At 42.0% G+C, this 20361-nt stretch overlaps 2 protein-coding genes and 1 pseudogene across 3 annotated transcripts; all 3 read left to right on the top strand.

The window, feature by feature from the left end:
* Window positions 1-497: 497 nt before the first annotated feature.
* Window positions 498-5193, top strand: LOC144669417 (ferritin, higher subunit-like). The gene is made up of 4 exons (XM_078531827.1): window positions 498-1555; window positions 3163-3309; window positions 4457-4582; window positions 4946-5193. The coding sequence occupies exons 1-4, from the start codon at window positions 1454-1456 to the stop codon at window positions 5090-5092; spliced, it is 522 nt and encodes a 173-aa protein (XP_078387953.1). The 5' UTR covers window positions 498-1453; the 3' UTR covers window positions 5093-5193.
* A 5221-nt stretch (window positions 5194-10414) lies between these two features.
* LOC144669348 (ferritin, heavy subunit-like) lies at window positions 10415-12969 on the top strand. Its single transcript, XM_078531711.1, has 4 exons — window positions 10415-10516; window positions 11635-11781; window positions 12327-12452; window positions 12823-12969. Exons 1-4 carry the CDS (start codon window positions 10415-10417, stop codon window positions 12967-12969), a joined length of 522 nt encoding a protein of 173 aa, XP_078387837.1.
* A 2835-nt stretch (window positions 12970-15804) lies between these two features.
* LOC144669347 (ferritin heavy chain A-like) lies at window positions 15805-19546 on the top strand (annotated as a pseudogene). Its single transcript, XR_013573661.1, has 4 exons — window positions 15805-15906; window positions 17513-17659; window positions 18809-18934; window positions 19298-19546. The product of XR_013573661.1 is annotated as a ferritin heavy chain A-like (transcript).
* The last annotated feature ends 815 nt before the right edge of the window (window positions 19547-20361 follow it).

The following is a 20361-nucleotide window of genomic DNA, read 5'->3' as shown; positions in this document are numbered from 1 at the left end:
TGGGATGCTGACCAAATGGGCTGCTTTGCACTAGATGAAAGCAAGGTTCTTGACTGTTGTTGGGGGCTGCACTCATCCAGGCAAGCAGAGAGTATCCCATCACACTCCTGACTTGTGCCTTGTTATTGGTGGACAGGCTTTGGAGTCAGGAGGTGGGTCACTTGTCACAGATTTCCCAGCCTCTGACCTACTTTTGTAGATCCAGTTCAGTTCCTGGTCAATGGTAACCCCCAGGGTGTTGCTAGTGGGGGATTCAGCGATGGAAATGCCATTGAATGTCAAGGGGAGATGGTTAGATTCTCTCTTGTTGGAGCTGGTCATTGCCTGGCAATTGTGTGGCACGAATGTTGCTTGCCGCTTTTCAGCCCAAGCCTGAATGTTCTCCAAGTCTTGCTGCATATGAACATGGAGTGTTGTGGACAAAACTGGTAGAAAGAGTTCAATACAAGGAAGAGTGAGGTCATCCACCTTGGACCGAGAAATATAGATCAGAGTGTTAATAAATGATGAATAGAACTGTGGAGGAAAGAGAGAGTTAGGGGTCCATCTACAGAAATTACAAAAACTATTGGATAGATGCACAAATGAATTGAAAAGACTAATAGAATCTTCATCTCTAAGGGGTTGGAACATCAAGGGCTGGATGATCTGCTGCAGTTATGGAAAGGGTGAGTTAGAGGATATCTGGAACACTATGTTCAGTTCTGATATATTGGCTTTGGAGCGGATACGGCACAGATTCAACAGATTGTTACCAGGACTGAAGGGGTTAAATTATGAGGCCATTTGGACAGAACAGTCTCATATTCCCTCAAGTACAGAATAATAAGCGATGATTATAGTTGAGGTGTTGAAGATGATTAATTGGTAGGGTAAATAGAGAAGAATGATTTCCTCTTGTGAGGTGGTCCAGCACAGGGGCAGAATAATTTTAAGATTAGAGCTGGGCTGTTCAGGGAGGTTGTCAGGAAGCATTTCTTCACTCAAAGGATTGAAATGTGGAACTCTCTCCCCAAAAATGCTGAGAGTCATTTGAACATTTTGAAACTAATATTGCTCGTTATTTGTTAGCTAAGGGTTTGAAGGCAAATGGAATCAAGGCAGGTAAATAGAGTTAAACTACCAACCAACATGATCAAATTGAATGGTGGAACAGATTTGAGGGGCTGAATGGCCTCCTCCAGCTCTAATGTTCCAATCACAGTAAAATCATCTAAACCTGTCTGTATTCCACAGATGTGATTGACTCTGGGTAACACACCCCACCCCCACTCCTCAATAAGTGCCTGGATTCATGGCAGCTTCCTGACTGGCTATCAGGAATTATCAATCATCATTGGTGATGTCATTGCCTGTTGGAATGCAGGGATGTATGTCCCAGTAGTATAAATACAAGAGTTTGGTAGTTGTTTGGTCTTAGTTTGTTTTGTTTAAACCAACTTTGTAGGTTAAGATGGCCTCCCAAGTGCGTCAGAACTATCACACGGACTGTGAGGATGATGTTAACAAGCAGATCAACCTGGAGCTCTATTCCTCCTATGTTTACCTCTCCATGGTGAGTTGGATTTTGTGGGGGTCCTGTTTTAAAGTTAAGACTGTGACATCCTGAGTAGGTAGCATTTCCCTGAGTCAATGAATTGGTTTTGAAATGTAGCCTTCCCCATGACAGGAGTGTGTTCCTTGTTCTTTAATAGCTGTACCCTATCCCTGAAGTGTTTACATCTAAAATTAACTCCCAGGGTCCCTGTTTCCTAATAGATGAATCATTTTGAAGATTCCTAAACTTGGTCAACTTTCCAACTTAAATGGAAACAATTAAATGTAATCAGGTGACTAGCTAGTGAAACATTAGCTGACTAGTTGTGGTCAGCTATCATTTTCTTTCTCCTTCTTCCCCACCCCCCTGACTTTTTTAGAAATGAGTGAATCCTGTTATGTTTCTTACCTCCAACTGGATTCTTAACATTCAATATTCATAATATTAACCTGCTCAATGTGTAAAATTGTTTTGTTTTTTTTTCTTTCTATCACTGATATTCAGGTGTCCATGGAGGGGGAGGGTGTAGGAAAGGAAAGCATGTCTTACTGATCATTTAAATATGTTGAGTGCAGAAATGAAACTTTAATCAAAAAATTCCTCAATTTTTTTTGATTGATAAATTGATTCTCCTGAATACAGGAACTTTGAATGTATTCAGAAGAAACACTAATTGGAATGGCTTCAGTTTCACTACAGTTTTTTATCTTAAACTGTAAGCCCTTTTGAAACTTTTTGTCTTGCACTTATCAGGAAAATTTGTGACAATACCTAATGTAAAAGGAACAACAATTTATACTTCATGAGAAGAGTGTGCTAATTGGCTGGCAAGTGGACTCTGGCAGAAGTGTTGCCATGGAGAATGCACTGACTGTTAACAACCAAACTCGTTGGAGTGACCCTTCCTGGCTTGAACTTAGGGCAATGCCCTGGGGAATGTACCAGAGAATGTCTGTTTTAATGTGTGCATATTATTTCTGCCTGCAAAGAAGAGTCCTGTATATTGATATGTAACTTCTAACATGTGTATGTGAACCGCACCGAGTGCCTTAATCTTAAATTGTCAGTGTAATTCTTAGCGCACACAAGACTGGACAACAATTGCAGGATTACATGAGTTTTGCCAGCATGGGCTGGTTGGGTATAGTCGGTACCTTGCCTGTTGCAAAGAGTTGAAGGATGTACTGTTTGATATGATCTGCCAGTCTTTGGAACATGGCCTAAATACCTAATATTACTCTGAAATTCTTATACCACAGCAGTACATCTTGATGGCAGCACTGTTAGTGGTGAACACCACTTGTTGCTATTGTGCAGTAGCAGCATGAAATGGCTAACTTCACGTGTTGATCAAATTTGAGATACCTTGCCCTTCTAGGCTAATGTGATAGTGGCCACTCTTCAGGACTGAAAGGGGCAGCCTTAGTCCCATAAGTTTGTGTAATATACAGCAAGCAGGGCAGCCACTATGTTGCAGGATGGATTTGTACTACCAAATGACTAACCGTAAGCCCCTTAATTGAAAAGAAGATATCGAGGTGGAGAATGGGTAACTTGCCTACCATGAGGCTGCTTTTTATTTTGTTAGCCATGGATGATATTTGGGTTTTTGTGTCTCCCTGCAGTCCTTTTACTTTAACCGGGATGATGTTGCCCTGCGTCACTTTGCTGAGTTCTTCAAGGAGCAGTCGCATGAGGAACGGGAACACGCTGAGAAACTGATGAAATTCCAGAATAAACGTGGAGGCCGGGTCATCCTGGAGGATGTCAAGGTTGGATTCTAACTTGGAAGGCATCTTCTGTGAAGTTCCTTGTTATTTCAAATAGTTTATTGTCTTGCTGTTACACCATAAATTCTCAATCCATTGAGATTAATGCTTTAAAATTGTTGGTGCAAGGTGTGGACAGTTACAGGATGAATTGGTGTGATGTTGATCTTTGAATGGCCTGATCCAAATCTGGATATTCAGAACTATTTTCTTTGCACTAAATTCTTAACCCAGGCTTTGTGGTATTTGCATAGGAAACTGGTGTTGAATGTGGACCAAAGATGTAAGCATAGATGGGTGAAGTCCTCTTGAGGATTTAAACCAGAACTAATAATTGGGAATGGAAGTTTTTGGCTAAAAATTGCAAAGTAGAGTCAATGACCTGATCTTGTGTTCATTGGACTTGTAGTAGGGTCTGTCAATTGGATTAAAGCCAGCTAGTCTGGGTGCTTTGATGTACAGTAGTTTTGAGACCTTAAACAATAAGGTAAAGAGTACAATTCCATTTTGTTGAATAAACCATTCAAAGACGAGGTGAAATCTTGCACCTAGCTAGGAGACACCAAGCAATCTGTTTATTACTAATAAAATTGGTACTATGAAAGTTTTGTTAGAAGAGATGGAGTTCAAAGGGCCTGGTGATACAATGAGAATTTACATTCAAAGGGAAGGCTGGATATATACAGTTTTGTGGGTCAGAGGCATATGAGATCTAAGCTGCCTGTAAGCCTCCAACTCTGAAGCAACCAAATTGAAAGGCTTTTTGAATTAGTAAAATAGAATGTGCTTTGCCTGATGTCTAAGTCTATGGGTTATTGTTGCCTGGATCTAGATTTACCTAGAAGTGGTTAATTTGAGGATTTGTTTAAAGGTTATGGTGGTAATTTGTAGACATTTTTAATTTTGTATAAAAACCTCTGGTGGCTTGGTCCATTTCTGACTTCAGAGCTGCATCCCTACCTATATTTTCAATTGGTATGTTTATTAGTTTCAAGTTTTCCTCTGGGACTTTAAGTAACTCTGCCTTTACAAACTGTGTCATAACACTGTTCTTCGTGTGCACAGACAAACTTCTGTTACTTCTAAATTGTAACGCCCCTTGGACTTTCCACTCCCAATAACACTAACAAGACTTCTCTTCCCCTTTCAGAAACCAGAGAAGGATGAGTGGGGCAATGGTCTGGAGGCAATGCAGAGAGCTCTGCAAATGGAGAAGGATGTGAACCAGAGTCTGCTGGATCTGCACAAGCTCTCCTTGGGGAACACTGACCCTCATGTAAGCTCCATATTTATTTCTTCCTCCCTCCAGGTGTTAGTGATGTTGGTATCGGCCATTCACTGACAGAATTCGATGAGTTTACGTTACACACATGGATTTATTTTGCATTAAGCGAAAGCCTTCTACATTGTAGACCTGAATCACTAAACTGTCCCATTCTGAGCCATCAATATTTCTAAAGTTCACTCCCAGTTTAATGGAATTGACTTGCTACTTGTGGGTAACTCTGGCTAAATCTGCACATCACCATGTGCATTACACTTACCACCATCCTGGGGAGGGGGAGAAAATGAAGGTAATTCTCTTCTGGAGAAGATCCATGCTAATAATACTCACTAATTTCTCTTGCCTTGTTTCCAGCTTTGTGACTTCCTGGAGACTCACTACTTGGATGAGCAAGTGAAGATGATCAAGAAGCTTGGAGATCACATCACCAACCTGAAGAGACTGGGAGCCCCTGAGAAAGGCATGGGAGAGTACCTGTTTGACAAGCTCACCCTGCATTGACAATCTCTATCCATTTCCATCATATATAGAATGATGTGTGATCAAATAATTTGCAGTTCTAGAGCTGTTCCTGTATTTGGAAATAAAAATATTTATCATTGAACTGATTTTTGTTTTTGTATAATTCAGAAGCTGATTTGATTATTTGAATCATGATTCCTAGCTGTCTGACATCTGACCCCATTAAAACTTGCCTTAAGTATTCATTTTCCCTGCTGTCTGCACCCCAGCTTCCAAAACCTGATTCCCTCATCTTGCAACTTTGATTCAGGAGCCTGTAGGAGATTTCTAAAATGTTTCTGCAATCTTCACCTGTTAATTTCTGCTACAATGGAGTTTCCTTACAAAGTTGCATAATGGGGGAGGAAAGGGGGCACTGAATTCATGTCTTTACTTGCTCCTTGTAAGCATGGAGAGTATCTGCTTCAGACTTGCATCCACCAAGACAGGAGAAGGAAGATGTACAACTGAGGTGTCTCTGTATTTGTCTATCACACACCTTTCACTGTTGCTAAAGCTGTTTTTCTCTCTCTAGCTCTGTAAACATAGTAAAGCATTAACCATCTTTTTAAACCTGCCTTTCTAAGCAGGATGGCAATTGTTTAACTGCTGCCTGCACCCCTATTCTCCAAGGGCTGTACTTCACAATGTCATGGATGAGCAAATTGCAGAATTCCTAGGTCAGATAATCAAATCACAGAAACTCTAGGTTTAAGATAAGAAATATTTTCTTGCACTCAATCCTCCAAACTTTTGGAGGAGATGGAGTAGTGGTAATGTTACTGGACTAATAATCCAGCAGCCAAGCTAATCACTTGGGATATAGGTTCAAATCCCAACACAGCAAATTGGAATATAAATTTCTTTAATAAAGAAGCTGAAAGGTGGTGTCAGCAATGGTGCCATGAAACAGTCAACAATTTTTATTAAAGCCCATCTGATGTCACTAATTCCCTCTAGGGAAGGAAATCTGGTCAACATGTAACTCCAGGCCCACAGCTGTTAGAGTTGTTTTTTTTTTCCAGGCCATTTTTTCTTTGGGGAAACATCGAACTTTATTTACAAGGTGGCAGCAGCTACATGTGTGCATCTCACTCTATAACTAAGGAATTTCTTCACCTTGCCCCCTTAAAGGTTCCCTGCATTGCTAACTCATTGGTTTATACAGATCATGTGATCTTGGGACATAATTATTAAAGCTACAGTCCTACATGTATCAGAACTATAATTACATTCCTTCCCCTTTAATTTTTCTGTACACTTTGTATTTACACAGGTCATGAAATTACAAGTTCTGTCTTTCGGGTGGTTTCCTGATCCGTGTGGAATATTGTAGCTCCACGACTTCCGATTCTTTGACAGGAAACAGATTCTCTGGAACTGCATTAACATGTACCTCATTAGGCACGGGCAGCTCAGTGTCTTCCACTCCGACAGACATTGGGCATCTCTATCCTTGGTTGAGCAACTTCAGTCAGCAATGGTTTCAGGTGAAACATTTGGTTATCTCCCTTCTTAAACGATCCACGTGTTTATGGGTGATCTGACCCTCCACTTCCACTTGGTACAACAATAGTCCAGTCACAGAGCTAACTTTACCAGGTAACACTTCAGTCCTCCACCGAAAATCCTTACATATATACTGCTCCTCTAACAGTAAATTGTCGCTCATGACTGTGCAAATCATGAGTCGCTTTTTGGTTCCCTTGGACTTTTCTCCATCTTCCCCTCCAAATTGGGAAGTATCAGGCTTAATCCTGTTCGAAGACGACACCTCATCAGTAACTCTGCAGGTGTTGCCACTTGCATTGCCACAGCCTCCAGGGCTATGGGCCAAGCGCTGGAAAATGCGATTAGTGTAGCCAGATCTTTGTTGACTGGCATAGACATAATTGGCCGAATCGTCTCCTTCTGTGCTGTAAATGCCTGAGTCTACTGAGTTGCATCTGTCGTAGTGTGAGGGGTCGTTCTGTAGTGAAATAGGAAACAGGCAAGTTTAGTTTCCAACGATTCACCAGTTAACCTTTTCATTCCCACCTTTTATTGTCTTTTCAGAATCTCCTTTTTGTCATCTTTCTACCACGGTTTAGTCTCGGCCTTCTTTTTGACTTCACTGCCGGCCAGACTTCTCTCAGGCGAAGTCTCAACTTGTCTTAGTTCAGTAGTTGAGCTACCCGTGATTTCATTATCTACTCGCATCTTGGAAAGTTCTACAGTTTTGCTTTCAAAGCCTCTTTAGCTTCTTTCAACTGATTCTTCAGCTCTTCTGTCTCCTTGTATCTTGGCTTCTTCCAAGAACCTTGAACGTTGCTGCATCTTCTCTGCCAACTGGTTCTTCAGTTTGTTCAGTGATGTTAAATTCTTCCTGTTTCCCTTTGTAATTTTCCAGAGGTACAAACTTTGACTTGAGGGGTCCTTGTAGTGTATGAAGGTCTTTCAACAGGTTTTCCTTTTCTTTGCGAAACTCACTCACTTCATCTTAAATTCTGTCATTCAACAGAGACTCCTTGAGTTTCTTCTGCAGTTCTTCCATTTCGTTGTTTAAGACGGTCTTCATTTCTTGCTGAATGGTTACACAAACTCCTTTTTCATCCAGCTGCAGTCCTTGGACTCTCCAGGCTCCTTCTTGCCTTGTTCCTTTTCCAACTCAGGAACTCTTCCAGCTTCCTTTTGAAATCTCACTGACCAATAAAGGTTAATTTCGATCTAGAAGGCTTGGTCCTCTGCTTTCTAATACCATCACTGGTAGTTGTGCTGTTTGGTGCCTATAATAAACAGATATACTGGTGATACCTTTTTACCTGGATTTCTTCACCTGTGTACATTTTCAACTTGGCAGAGATTTGTTCCAAATTTAATTGTTGAGCACCTTCATTTAAACATTTGAAAGTGTGTTCTCCTACTACAGTGGTAGAAGCACCAGTGTCTATTTCCATTTTTAAGGGTTTACCATTCACTTGCAATTTGACAGTACATGGCTCTGTCTTCCCAGCCTTCATGTTGAATAAGGAATAAATGTCAGAATTGGTTGTTTCTGGCTCTTCCACACTATAGACTTCATTGAACTTGGTTTGTTGCCTGGAAGCCTGTTTTAATTTTGCTTTGCAATGTTTCAATATGTGCCCTCTTTTGTGACAAAAATAACACTCCACCATTTTAAATTGCCAATTGTTAGGCGGATGATTGTTTCCGCGTCTATTTAAAAACTAGTTTTCAAGTTTGCTGTTGAGCTGTTTCCTTTAAATTTATGGTTTGTGGGCGCTGTTTCTCACTTTGCAGCAGAGTCCTGGCTTTTCACATCCGCTTTTGGCTGACCGCTCCCACCCAACTAGGAAAACAGCTACATTTTGTGCCCATTGATTCACTTGTAAATCCCTTACAGCACTTTCCATTGCAAGTGCTATTTCTAATGCTGTCTTAAAAACAAGATCCACTTCAGCCAGCGAGCTTCACTGAATAGCATCCTCCTGCCCATCACAGACCAAATGATCCCTGGGCACTATCATTTCAGGGTTTCACCCAAATCACAATGTTACGTCAGTTTCAATTTCACCACATAGGTAGTAATGGTCTTCCCTGGGGTTCTATTCCGTCAATTGAACCTGAACATCTGCGTCGTGACTGAGGGCTTCGGTTGAAAATGTCGCTTAACAAGGTTTACTAATTCACTGAGGGTCTTCGAATCTGGAGGACTGGGGGCTGCCAAGCTTTGAATTCGCACCCACAAATGCTCAGGAGAATCGCTCTCCTCTTTTCCTCCTGAGTGATTTCATTGGCTTGAAAGTAGAATGCAAGAGGTTCTATATATTGAGACCAGACATTTGTGGCTGGCTCAAAGGGGTTGATTCAGCCAAACTGTAGCATCTTGGATGAGCATATTTTTCATTTTTGATTATCTTAGATACTCACAATCACTGGGCGAGGGACAGCACCGGATCTGATTTATCCTCATCGCCAGTTGGTTATACAGTTGACTTTCCAGGCAACTTTTCTCTGTGGAAATATTAAACTTTATTTACAAGCCAGCAGCAGCAACTACATGTGTGCACCTCACTCTATAACTAAAGAACTTTCCCCCCCTACAGGTTCCCCTGCATTGCTAACTCATTGGCTTACCTAGATCATGTGATCTTACAACACAGGATTATTCTTAAATCTAGAGTCCTATGTTTATCAGAACTATAATTGCTACAACAGCAATGTGATTGACTCTTAACTGCCCTCTGAAACAGCCAAGCAAGCCACTCTGTTCAAGGCAATTGGGGATGGGCAACAAATGCTGGCCTTGCCAGTGACACCTACGCCCCATGAAAGAGTGCATTTAAAAAAAAAGTAGGCTTGAAACTTGCAAAAGAGAAAAGCACTGGTATTTGCAACTTGTAAATTTGGGGATAAAATTCCACATCACACTTTACAATGACTGAGCAATAGTGTTCTGTCTGAAACTCACCATAACTCACCACTGATCCATTTCCCATTTCGCCAACTTGCCAGTTAATTTTTAGATTCACTGTGGCCTGTGTGGTGCAGGTCAGTCTCTTTCAACCTATTGTGGTCCACATCTGGAACACTGTTCAGTTTGGATAAATTTGGCTTTGGAGGGGATGCAGCACAGATTCCCCAGAATAATACCAGGGCTAAAAGGGTTAAATGATGAAGACAATTTGCATAGACTAGTCTTGCAATCCCCAGAGTAGAGAAGATTAAAGGATGATTATAATTCAAGTTTTGAAGATGAGTAGATTTGATAGGGTAGTTAGAGAGAAACCATACCCCCTGGTGGGATGGGGGCATAACCTTATGTTTCGAACCCAGCTGTTCAGGGGCGATGTTGGGATTAACTTATTCACACAAAGGATGCTGGAAATCTGGAACTCTCTCCCCCAAGATGTTGGAGGTCATTTTAACATTCCAAAACAGTGGTTGTTAGATTTTTGTTATGTCAGGGGATGAAGGGATATGGAACCAAGGTGGATGTATACAGTTAAAATCCATTCCAACCATGATATCACTGAAGGGTAGAAAATGCTTGAGGGTTGAATACCCACCAGCTATTCCAATGTCCTGGTCACAGAATAATCATCTTTATCTTCCTGTATACCACAGCCCTGATCGGCTCTGGGTATCACACCCCACCCCCTCTCTTCTGTTAATTGGTGCCTGGATTCATGGCAGATTCCTGACTGGCTATCGGGGAATGTCAATCATCATTGGTGATGTCATTCCCTGTGTGAATGCAGGATGTCCCAGTGGTATAAATGCAAGAGCTTGTGCGTGAATTGTTTAGATTGTTGTTTGAGTTCAGTTCTTATCACCAGTGAGATGGCTTCCCAAGTGTGTCAGAACTGCCACAAGGATTGTGAGGATGCTGTTAACAAGCAGATCAACCTGGAGCTCTATTCCTCCTATGTTTATCTCTCCATGGTGAGTTTTGCATTTTTCAGAGACCTATTTTAAAGTTAATACTGTGATTTTTGTTGCATTCTGAGCATGTAGAATTTCTCTAGGTTAATGAGTTGATTTTAGACATATCCCTCCCCAGATTTAGTGAACACTCTCAGGACGCGAGTTTATTCCTTGTTTTAGAATTACTGTGTCCTGTTTGGAATAGTTTAGATCTAAAACTAACTCCAGGGTTCCATGAAGTTTCTAATGGAAGAATTATTTTGAGTGTACATAAATGTGATTAACTAATCTAATTTGGAGGGGAGTAATTAAATGTGATTGGGTGAGTAGTGGCCAGATTTTCGTTGAGCCTAATACACTGAAATCTTTCTTACCCGAAACATCGTTTATAAGTGTTCATTGAATTGGAAGAATTTCTCTTTTTTCGCCACTGCTTTAGACCACCATTGGTGTGGGGGAAAGGATGGATCACTGAACTTTGCTTAATCATAGTTTTAGTGCTGAAATGAAACGTCGGTCCAAAATCATTATTGCTCTTGGGTTTTCTAGTGCTACCACTTCCTAATCTCATAGTCATGGAGTTATACAGCACAGAAACAGGCCCTTCGGCCCATTGTGTCTGTGCCAGCCATTGAGCACCTGTCTATTCTAATCCCATTTTCTAGCACTTGGCCCTTACCCTATATGCTATGATGTTACAAAAGCTCATCTAAATACTAATAAATTGGTGAGGGTTCCTGCCTCTACCACCCCTTCGGGCAGTGTTCCAGATTCCAATTGCCATCTTTTGTGAGAAGTGTTTTTTCCTCAAATCCCTTACTTTACATCTATACCTGCTGGTTATTCACACCCTCCGCTAAGGGGATCATTTTCTCCTATCCACCTAATTTTGTACATCTCTATTCTACTGAGCTTGTCACAGGGAAGGACTCCACCTACTGAAAAACATTGATTTAAAGCAATTTTGAGGGTTTTTTTCCAGTATGTAGTTCAAACTGTGAGGTCCTGAATTCAAGGCCAGGTATTGAGGTAGAGAATGGGATGGGTTGTTTACCATGGGACTGCTGTTTTTTTCCAGTTGGATGGCACCTGGGTCTAATTCTGACTCTTCCTTACCATTTTGTCTCTCCCTGCAGTCCTCTGACTTTGACCGGGATGATGTTGCCCTGCGTCACTTTGCTGAGTTCTTCAAGGAGCAGTCACATGAGGAACGGGAACACGCTGAGAAACTGATGAAATTCCAGAATAAACGTGGAGGCTGGATCATCCTGGAGGATGTCAAGGTTGGATTTTAACTTGAATGTTTTATGTGATGCCATTTAGATTAATTGAACTATTTAAAGGAACCTTTTATTATCTTACCGTTAAACCCTTTAGTTCTTAATGCATTGCGATTAATTTCAAATTGCTGGTATTGGGGGCCAAGTGAGAGCTGGTATAGGATAAATTGATTTTTGGATTACCTGATCTAATGGATAGAGGAGGATCAATAAACCTGAATATTTGGATGGAATGATTTTCTGCACTCTGAACTATTACTCCAGACTTTGTGTTGCCTGCACAGGAGACTGGTGTGAAATGTGGGCCAAAGCTGTGAACATGGATGGGTGAAGTCCATCGAGGATTTTAAACGGGGATTAGTTAATGCAGTCATTGGCTGCTCTCCAATCTTGTGTCCAGTATTGGTCTCCACTGTCCTCCCAGTAAATATTCCAACATGCTAATCTTTACATGCAGTGACTAACTTCTGTTACTTCGAAATTGTAACATCCCTTGGACTTTCCACTCCCAATAACACTTAACAAGACTTCTCCTCTTCCCCTTTCAGAAACCAGAGCAGGATGAGCAGGGCAATGGTCTGGAGGCAATGCAGAGATCTCTGCAGATGGAGAAGAATGTGAACCAGAGTCTGCAGGATTTGCACAAGCTCTCCTCTGGGAACACTGACCATCATGTAAGTTCCATGATTTATCGCCCCTGCTTCCCCCCACCTGCCAATGGTGTTTAAGCTGATGTTGGTATCTGAAATTCACTGACTGAATTCCATAGGTTTATGGTACACACACATGGATTTTCTTCCTTTAAGCAAAGGCCATCTACACTGTAGACCTGGATCACTAAACTGTCCCATTCTGAGGCATCCATGTTTCTTCCATCCATTCACTCAGTTTAATAGAATTGTGACTTGTCACTTGTAAGTAATTTTGGCTAAATCTTCACATAATCCATGTGCATTGCTTACCATCACACTAGTGTATGCAAAATCCTCATCTGGACAAGTTCCACATTAATAATACACATTTTCTTCTCCTGCCATCTTTCAGTTTTGTGACTTCCTGGAGACTCACTTCTTGGATGAGCAAGTGAAGGTGATCAAGAAGCTTGGAGATCACATCACCAACCTGAAGAGACTGGGAGCCCCTGAGAATGACATGGGAGAGTACCTGTTTGACAAGCTCACCCTGAATTGACTGAATTTAGAATCATTCTGTACATGATGGTATTGAAGTCTGATCCAATTTTGAATATTGTGCTCTATTCACATTGCTGTATTTGGAAATAATAAAAATCATACAATTGATTTGTCTTTATATAATTCAGTAGTTGGTTTGGCAGATTGTGGTGATTCCTCACTGCCTAACATCAGAGCCCATCAAACTTGGCTTTAAATTTCCCTCCTTCCTACCCAGCTTCATAAATTTGATTCACTGTCTGTCTGGGAAAATTTACTTACATCTTGCAATTTTGATTCAGAGGTTTGTGGGGGGGTTTCTGAAATGTGTAATTTCTGCCACTGTAACCTGCTAATTTCAGCTGCAAAGGGCTTTCCTTACAGCTGGAGATGCCTTGTCAAGAAGTTGTTCCACCACTGAAGAGGTGGTGGGATAGGATAGTGATGTTGTCCTTGGACTCCAATGGCAGTATCTATGCTCCCCATCCCTAAAAGCCCTTGAATGGGAGCTACGCACGTGGGGTGGGGAGGAGGTTGGAATAGGGGTCAACTTGTAGATGCTGTTGAGGCCATGCCTCCATTGCCCTTGTTCTTCCAGTTACTAGAGTGGGTCTGGAGGGGGCTGACAAAGTTTCCCTGGGGACAACAGCCGTGCATCTTTCACAGGCCGTGCACAGTCAGTGGTGGACGGACTCAACTTTGGTGCTGGGTGGGGTTCCAATCAAGCGGCCTGCTTTATCCTGGATGGTCTCCAGGTTCCTTAGTGATGTTAGAGCCACGCTCATCGTGTGAAGTGGGCAGTATTGCCTCAGACTGTGAGGACATGTGCCTTCTACATGGTGGACAGGCATGTGGGAGTCACAATGTCATGTGTCGGCCTCTGGGTTAACTGCATGTGACCTGCTTCTGCATCAGAAGCACTCTCAATCCATCTATCTAACTTTATGCAGGAGAAGACAGTGCACAACACGCGAGGGAGGGGGAAGATGGGGGGAGACATGCCCGAGATCCGGCCCCTCACACAATTTGAGCAGCAGGCTGCCGTGCTGGCAGGGGAGGATTGTGACCCTGCCTGTGCCCAGGGTGAGATCGGCCTTCCCCAAGCATCCAGTGAGGGAGCAAGGGTAATCTCTGCAAATCGGAACCGGAGGGTGAGGCGCTGTGCAGCGTAGGAGACAGCCTAGGAACTCACTCCTTCTCTCCTCTCCCCATTCCAGGGGCCAGCAGGAAGAGGGTAAGGCCAGGCCCCACACCTCAACTCACCCCCAGACCCCACACCTCAACCCAACCCCAGCCCCCACACCTCAACTCAGCCTCAACCCCAAGGAGACCTCACAAGCGGACTACACACCTGTACAGCCATCACTGCCTTCAGCTTCTCCCTCCACCAGCCCACAGACACACCTCGGTGGCTGGTCGATCTAGTTTAGGCTCGGGCTCAGACTCTGGTGGTCACCTCACAGACACGTGTCCGCAGCGGGAGGAGGCAGTGACAGCCAAGCTCTCTGGCACTCACAGGACTGCTGGGAACTTGGCCCCTGCTAAGTCCGAGTCAGATGATGTGCCTCTGGGGGAGGTCCTGGAGAAGATGCTGGATTATCATCGAGACACAGGGAAACATCAGACAGAGGTGCCAGAGGCCCTCAACAGAGTGGTACGTAAAGCGGAGGAGACATGTCCAATTGAAGCATCTCCATGTCAGACCCACTCAGTAGCTTTCAAAAGAGGTGGGGCAGAATCGTTCCAGATTTGCACAAAGCGCAATAGCAGGCGGGGAAAGGAATGTTTAACCGTCGGCCACAATGGCAGCTTTTCTTGCCATATCGTCCCAAACCCACCTCATTAATCATGCATTCCTGGGAAACATGCCGTTTCCATGGTGGGCGGACTTGCATTTGCTCCTCACGCTGGCACCTCGCCACTTCCTCACGCCGGGCGCCATATTTAACGTGCAGCCGCGCGCACACCTCTCAGTGTTTCCACCCCAGGACTTTACACAGAAAACATCTCAAAGGGGTTGGAACATCAAGGGCTGGATGATCTGCTGCAGTTATGGAAAGGGTGAGTTAGAGGATATCTGGAACACTATGTTCAGTTCTGATATATTGGCTTTGGAGAGTATCTGGCACAGATACACCAGAATGTTACCAGGACTGAAGGGAATAAATTATGAGGCAGTTTGCACAGAATAGTCTCGTATTTCCTGAAGTACAGAAGGATAAGCGATGATTATAATTGGGGTGTTGAAGATGATTAATAGGTTTGATAGGGTAGATAGAGAAGAATGATTTCCTCTTGCGAGGTGGTCCAGCACAGGGACAGAATAATTTTAAGATTAGAGCTGGGCTGTTCAGGGACGTTGTCAGGAAGCATTTCTTCACTCAAAGGATTGAAATGTGGAACTCTCTCCCCAAAAATGCTGAGGGTCATTTGAACATTTTGAAACTAATATTGCTCGTTATTTGTTAGATAAGGGTTTTAAGGCAAATGGAATCAAGGCAGGTAAATAGAGTTAAACTACCAACCAACATGATCAAATTGAATGGTGGAATAGATTTGAGGGGCTGAATGGCCTCCTCCAGCTCTAATGTTCCAATCACAGTAAAATCATCTAAACCTGTCTGTATTCCACAGATGTGATTGACTCTGGGTAACACACCCCACCCCCCCCTCTCTTCAATAAGTGCCTGGATTCATGGCAGCTTCCTGACTGGCTATCAGGAATTATCAATCATCATTGGTGATGTCATTGCCTGTTTGAATGCAGGGATGTATGTCCCAGTAGTATAAATACAAGAGTTTGGTAGTTGTTTGGTCTTAGTTTGTTTTGTTTAAACCAACTTTGTAGGTTAAGATGGCCTCCCAAGTGCGTCAGAACTATCACACGGACTGTGAGGATGATGTTAACAAGCAGGTCAACCTGGAGCTCTATTCCTCCTATGTTTACCTCTCCATGGTGAGTTGGATTTTGTGGGGGTCCTGTTTTAAAGTTAAGACTGTGACATCCTGAGTAGGTAGCATTTCCCTGAATCAATGAATTGGTTTTGAAATGTAGCCTTCCCAATGACAGGAGTGTGTTCCTTGTTCTTTAATAGCTGTACCCTATCCCTGAAGTGTTTACATCTAAAATTAACTCCCAGGGTCCCTGTTTCCTAATAGATGATTCATTTTGAAGATTCCTAAACTTGGTCAACTTTCTAACTTAAATGGAAACAATTAAATGTAATCGGGTGACTAGCTAGTGAAACATTAGCTGACTAGTTGTGGTCAGCTATCATTTTCTTTCTCCTTCCCCACCCCCCTGACTTTTTTAGAAATGAGTGAATCCTGTTATGTTTCTTACTTCCAACTGGATTCTTAACATGCAATATTCATAATATTAACCTGCTCAATGTGTAAAATTGTTTTGTTTTTTTCTTTCTATCACTGATATTCAGGTGTCCATGGAGGGGGAGGGTGTAGGAAAGGAAAGCATGTCTTACTGATCATTTAAATATATTGAGTGCAGAAATGAAACTTTAATCAAAAAATTCCTCCTTTTTTTTTCTATTGATAAATTGATTCTCCTGAATACAGGAACTTTGAATGTATTCAGAAGAAACACTAATTGGAGTGACTTCAGTTTCCCTACACTTTTTTCTATCTTAAACTGTAAGCCCTTTTGAATCTTTTTGTCTCGCACTTATCAGGAAAATTTGCAACAATAGCAAATGTAAAAGGAACAACAATTTATACTTCATGAGAAGAGTGTGCTAATTGGCTGGCAAGTGGACTCTGGCAGAAGTGTTGCCATGGAGTATGCACTGACTGTTAACAACCAAACTCGTTGGAGTGACCCTTCCTGGCTTGAACTAAGGGCAATGCCCTGGGGAATGTACCAGAGAATGTCTGTTTTAATGTGTGCATATTATTTCTGCCTGCAAAGAAGAGTCCTGTATATTGATATGTAACTTCTAACATGTGTACGTGAACCACACCGAGTGCCTTAATCTTAAATTGTCAGTGTAATTCTTAGCGCACAAGATTGGACAACAATTGCAGTATTGTTTGAGTTTTACCAGCGTGGGCTGGTTGGGTATAGTCGGTACATTGCCTGTTGCAAAGAGCTGAAGGATGTACTGTTTGATATGATCTGCCAGTCTTTGGAACATGGCCTAAATACCTAATATTACTCTGAAATTCTTATACCACAGCAGTACATCTTGATGGCAACACTGTTAGTGGTGAACACCATTTGTTGCTATTGTGCAGTAGCAGCATGAAATGGCTAACTTCACGTGTTGATCAAATTTGAGATACCTTGCCCTTCTAGGCTAATGTGATAGTGGCCACTTTTCAGCACTGAAAGGGGCAGCCTTAGTCCCATAAGTTTGTGTAATAATATACAGCAAACAGGGCAGCCACTATGTTGCAGGATGGATTTGTACTACCAAATGACTAACCGTAAGCCCCTTAATTGAAAAGAAGATATCGAGGTGGAGAATAAGTAACTTGCCTACCATGAGGCTGCTTTTTATTTTGTTAGCCATGGATGATATTTGGGTTTTTGTGTCTCCCTGCAGTCCTTTTACTTTAACCGGGATGATGTTGCCCTGCGTCACTTTGCTGAGTTCTTCAAGGAGCAGTCACATGAGGAACGGGAACACGCTGAGAAACTGGTGAAATTCCAGAATAAACGTGGAGGCCGGGTCATCCTGGAGGATGTCAAGGTTGGATTCTAACTTGGAAGGCATCTTCTGTGAAGTTCCTTGTTATTTCAAACAGTTTATTGTCGTGCTGTTACACCATAAATTCTCAATCCATTGAGATTAATGCTTTAAAATTGTTGGTGCAAGGTGAGGACAGTTACAGGATGAATTGGTGTGATGTTGATCTTTGAATGACCTGATCCAAATCTGGATATTCAGAACTATTTTCTTTGCACTAAATTCTTAACCCAGGCTTTGTGGTATTTGCATAGGAAACTGGTGTTGAATGTGGACCAAAGATGTAAGCATAGATGGGTGAAGTCCTCTTGAGGATTTAAACCAGAACTAATAATTGGGAATGGAAGTTTTTGGCTAAAAATTGCAAAGTAGAGTCAATGACCTGATCTTGTGTTCATTGGACTTGTAGTAGGGTCTGTCAATTGGATTAAAGCCAGCTAGTCTGGGTGCTTTGATGTACAGTAGTTTTGAGACCTTAAACAATAAGGTAAAGAGTACAATTCCATTTTGTTGAATAAACCATTCAAAGACGAGGTGAAATCTTGCACCTAGCTAGGAGACACCAAGCAATCTGTTTATTACTAATAAAATTGGTACTATGAAAGTTTTGTTAGAAGAGATGGAGTTCAAAGGGCCTGGTGATACAATGGGAATTTACATTCAATGGGAAGGCTGGATATATACAGTTTTGTGGGTCAGAGGCATATGAGATCTAAGCTGCCTGTAAGCCTCCAACTCTGAAGCAACCAAATTGAAAGGCTTTTTGAATTAGTAAAATAGAATGTGCTTTGCCTGATGTCTAAGTCTATGGGTTATTGTTGCCTGGATCTAGATTTACCTAGAAGTGGTTAATTTGAGGATTTGTTTAAAAGTTATGGTGGTAATTTGTAGACATTTTTAATTTTGTATAAAAACCTCTGGCGGCTTGGTCCATTTCTGACTTCAGAGCTGCATAGCTACCTGTATTTTCAATTGGTATGTTTATTACAGTTTCAAGTTTTCCTCTGGGACTTTAAGTAACTCTGCCTTTACAAACTGTGTCATAACACTGTTCTTCGTGTGCACAGACAAACTTCTGTTACTTCTAAATTGTAACACCCCTTGGACTTTCCACTCCCAATAACACTAACAAGACTTCTCTTCCCCTTTCAGAAACCAGAGAAGGATGAGTGGGGCAATGGTCTGGAGGCAATGCAGAGAGCTCTGCAAATGGAGAAGGATGTGAACCAGAGTCTGCTGGATCTGCACAAGCTCTCCTTGGGGAACACTGACCCTCATGTAAGCTCCATGTTTATTTCTTCCTCCCTCCCGGTGTTAGTGATGTTGGTATCTGCCATTCACTGACAGAATTCGATGAGTTTACATTACACACATAGATTTATTTTGCGTTAAGCGAAAGCCTTCTACACTGTAGACCTGAATCACTAAACTGTCCCATTCTGAGGCATCAATATTTCTAGAGTTCACTCCCAGTTTAATGGAATTGGCTTGCTACTTGTGGGTAACTCTGGCTAAATCTGCACATCACCATGTGCATTACACTTACCACCATCCTAGGGAGGGGGAGAAAATGAGGGTAATTCCCTTCTGGAGAAGGTCCATGCTAATAATACTCACTAATTTCTCTTGCCTTGTTTTCAGCTTTGTGACTTCCTGGAGACTCACTACTTGGATGAGCAAGTGAAGATGATCAAGAAGCTTGGAGATCACATCACCAACCTGAAGAGACTGGGAGCCCCAGAGAAAAGCATGGGAGAGTACCTATTTGACAAGCTCACCCTGCATTGAAAATCTCTATCCATTTCCACCATATATAGAATGACATGTGATCAAATAATTTGCAGTTCTAGATCGGTTACTGTATTTGGAAATAAAAATATTTATCATTGAACTGATTTTTGTTTTTGTATAATTCAGAAGCTGATTTGATTGTTTGAATCATGAAGATTCCTAGCTGTCTAACATATGACCCCATTAAAACTTGCCTTAAGTATTCATTTTCCCTGCTGTCTGCACCCCAGCTTCCAAAACCTGATTCCCTCATCTTGCAACTTTGATTCAGGAGCCTGTAGGAGATTTCTAAAATGTTTCTGCAATCTTCACCTGTTAATTTCTGCTACAATGGACTTTCCTTACACAGTTGCATAATGGGGGAGGAAAGGGGGCACTGAATTCATGTCTTTACTTGCTCCTTGTAAGCATGGAGAGTATCTGCTTCAGACTTGCATCCACCAAGACAGGATAAGGAAGATGTACAACTGAGGTGTCTCTGTATTTGTCTATCACACACCATTCACTGTTGCTAAAGCTGTTTTTCTCTCTCTAGCTCTGTAAACATAGTAAAGCATTAACCACCTTTTAAAACCTGCCTTTCTAAGCAGGATGGAAATTGTTTAACTGCTGCCTGCACCCCTATTCTCCAAGGGCTGTACTTCACAATGTCATGGATGAGCAAATTGCGGAATTCCTAGGTCAGATAATCAAATCACAGAAACTCTAGGTTTAAGATAAATATTTTCTTGCACTCAATCCTCCAAACTTTTGGAGGAGATGGAGTAGTGGTAATGTTACTGGACTAATAATCCAGCAGCCAAGCTAATCACTTGGGATATAGGTTCAAATCCCAACACAGCAAATTGGAATATAAATTTCTTTAATAAAGAAGCTGAAAGGTGGTTTCAGCAATGGTGCCATGAAACAGTCAA

This window comes from Cetorhinus maximus, chromosome 29 (assembly GCF_964194155.1).
Source record: "Cetorhinus maximus chromosome 29, sCetMax3.hap1.1, whole genome shotgun sequence".
Lineage (NCBI taxonomy): Eukaryota > Metazoa > Chordata > Chondrichthyes > Lamniformes > Cetorhinidae > Cetorhinus > Cetorhinus maximus.
This window is presented reverse-complemented; position numbering and strand designations above follow the sequence as displayed.

Excerpts from the sequence above, each read along its gene's own strand:
- LOC144669417 (XM_078531827.1), top strand. The coding sequence starts at position 1,454 with ATGGCCTCCCAAGTGCGTCAGAACTATCACACGGACTGTGAGGATGAT. Across the intron at positions 3,310-4,456 it reads TCATCCTGGAGGATGTCAAG|AAACCAGAGAAGGATGAGTG; the intron begins GTTGGATTCTAA and ends TTCCCCTTTCAG. Across the intron at positions 4,583-4,945 it reads TGGGGAACACTGACCCTCAT|CTTTGTGACTTCCTGGAGAC; the intron begins GTAAGCTCCATA and ends CCTTGTTTCCAG.
- LOC144669348 (XM_078531711.1), top strand. The coding sequence starts at position 10,415 with ATGGCTTCCCAAGTGTGTCAGAACTGCCACAAGGATTGTGAGGATGCT. Across the intron at positions 11,782-12,326 it reads TCATCCTGGAGGATGTCAAG|AAACCAGAGCAGGATGAGCA; the intron begins GTTGGATTTTAA and ends TTCCCCTTTCAG. Across the intron at positions 12,453-12,822 it reads CTGGGAACACTGACCATCAT|TTTTGTGACTTCCTGGAGAC; the intron begins GTAAGTTCCATG and ends GCCATCTTTCAG.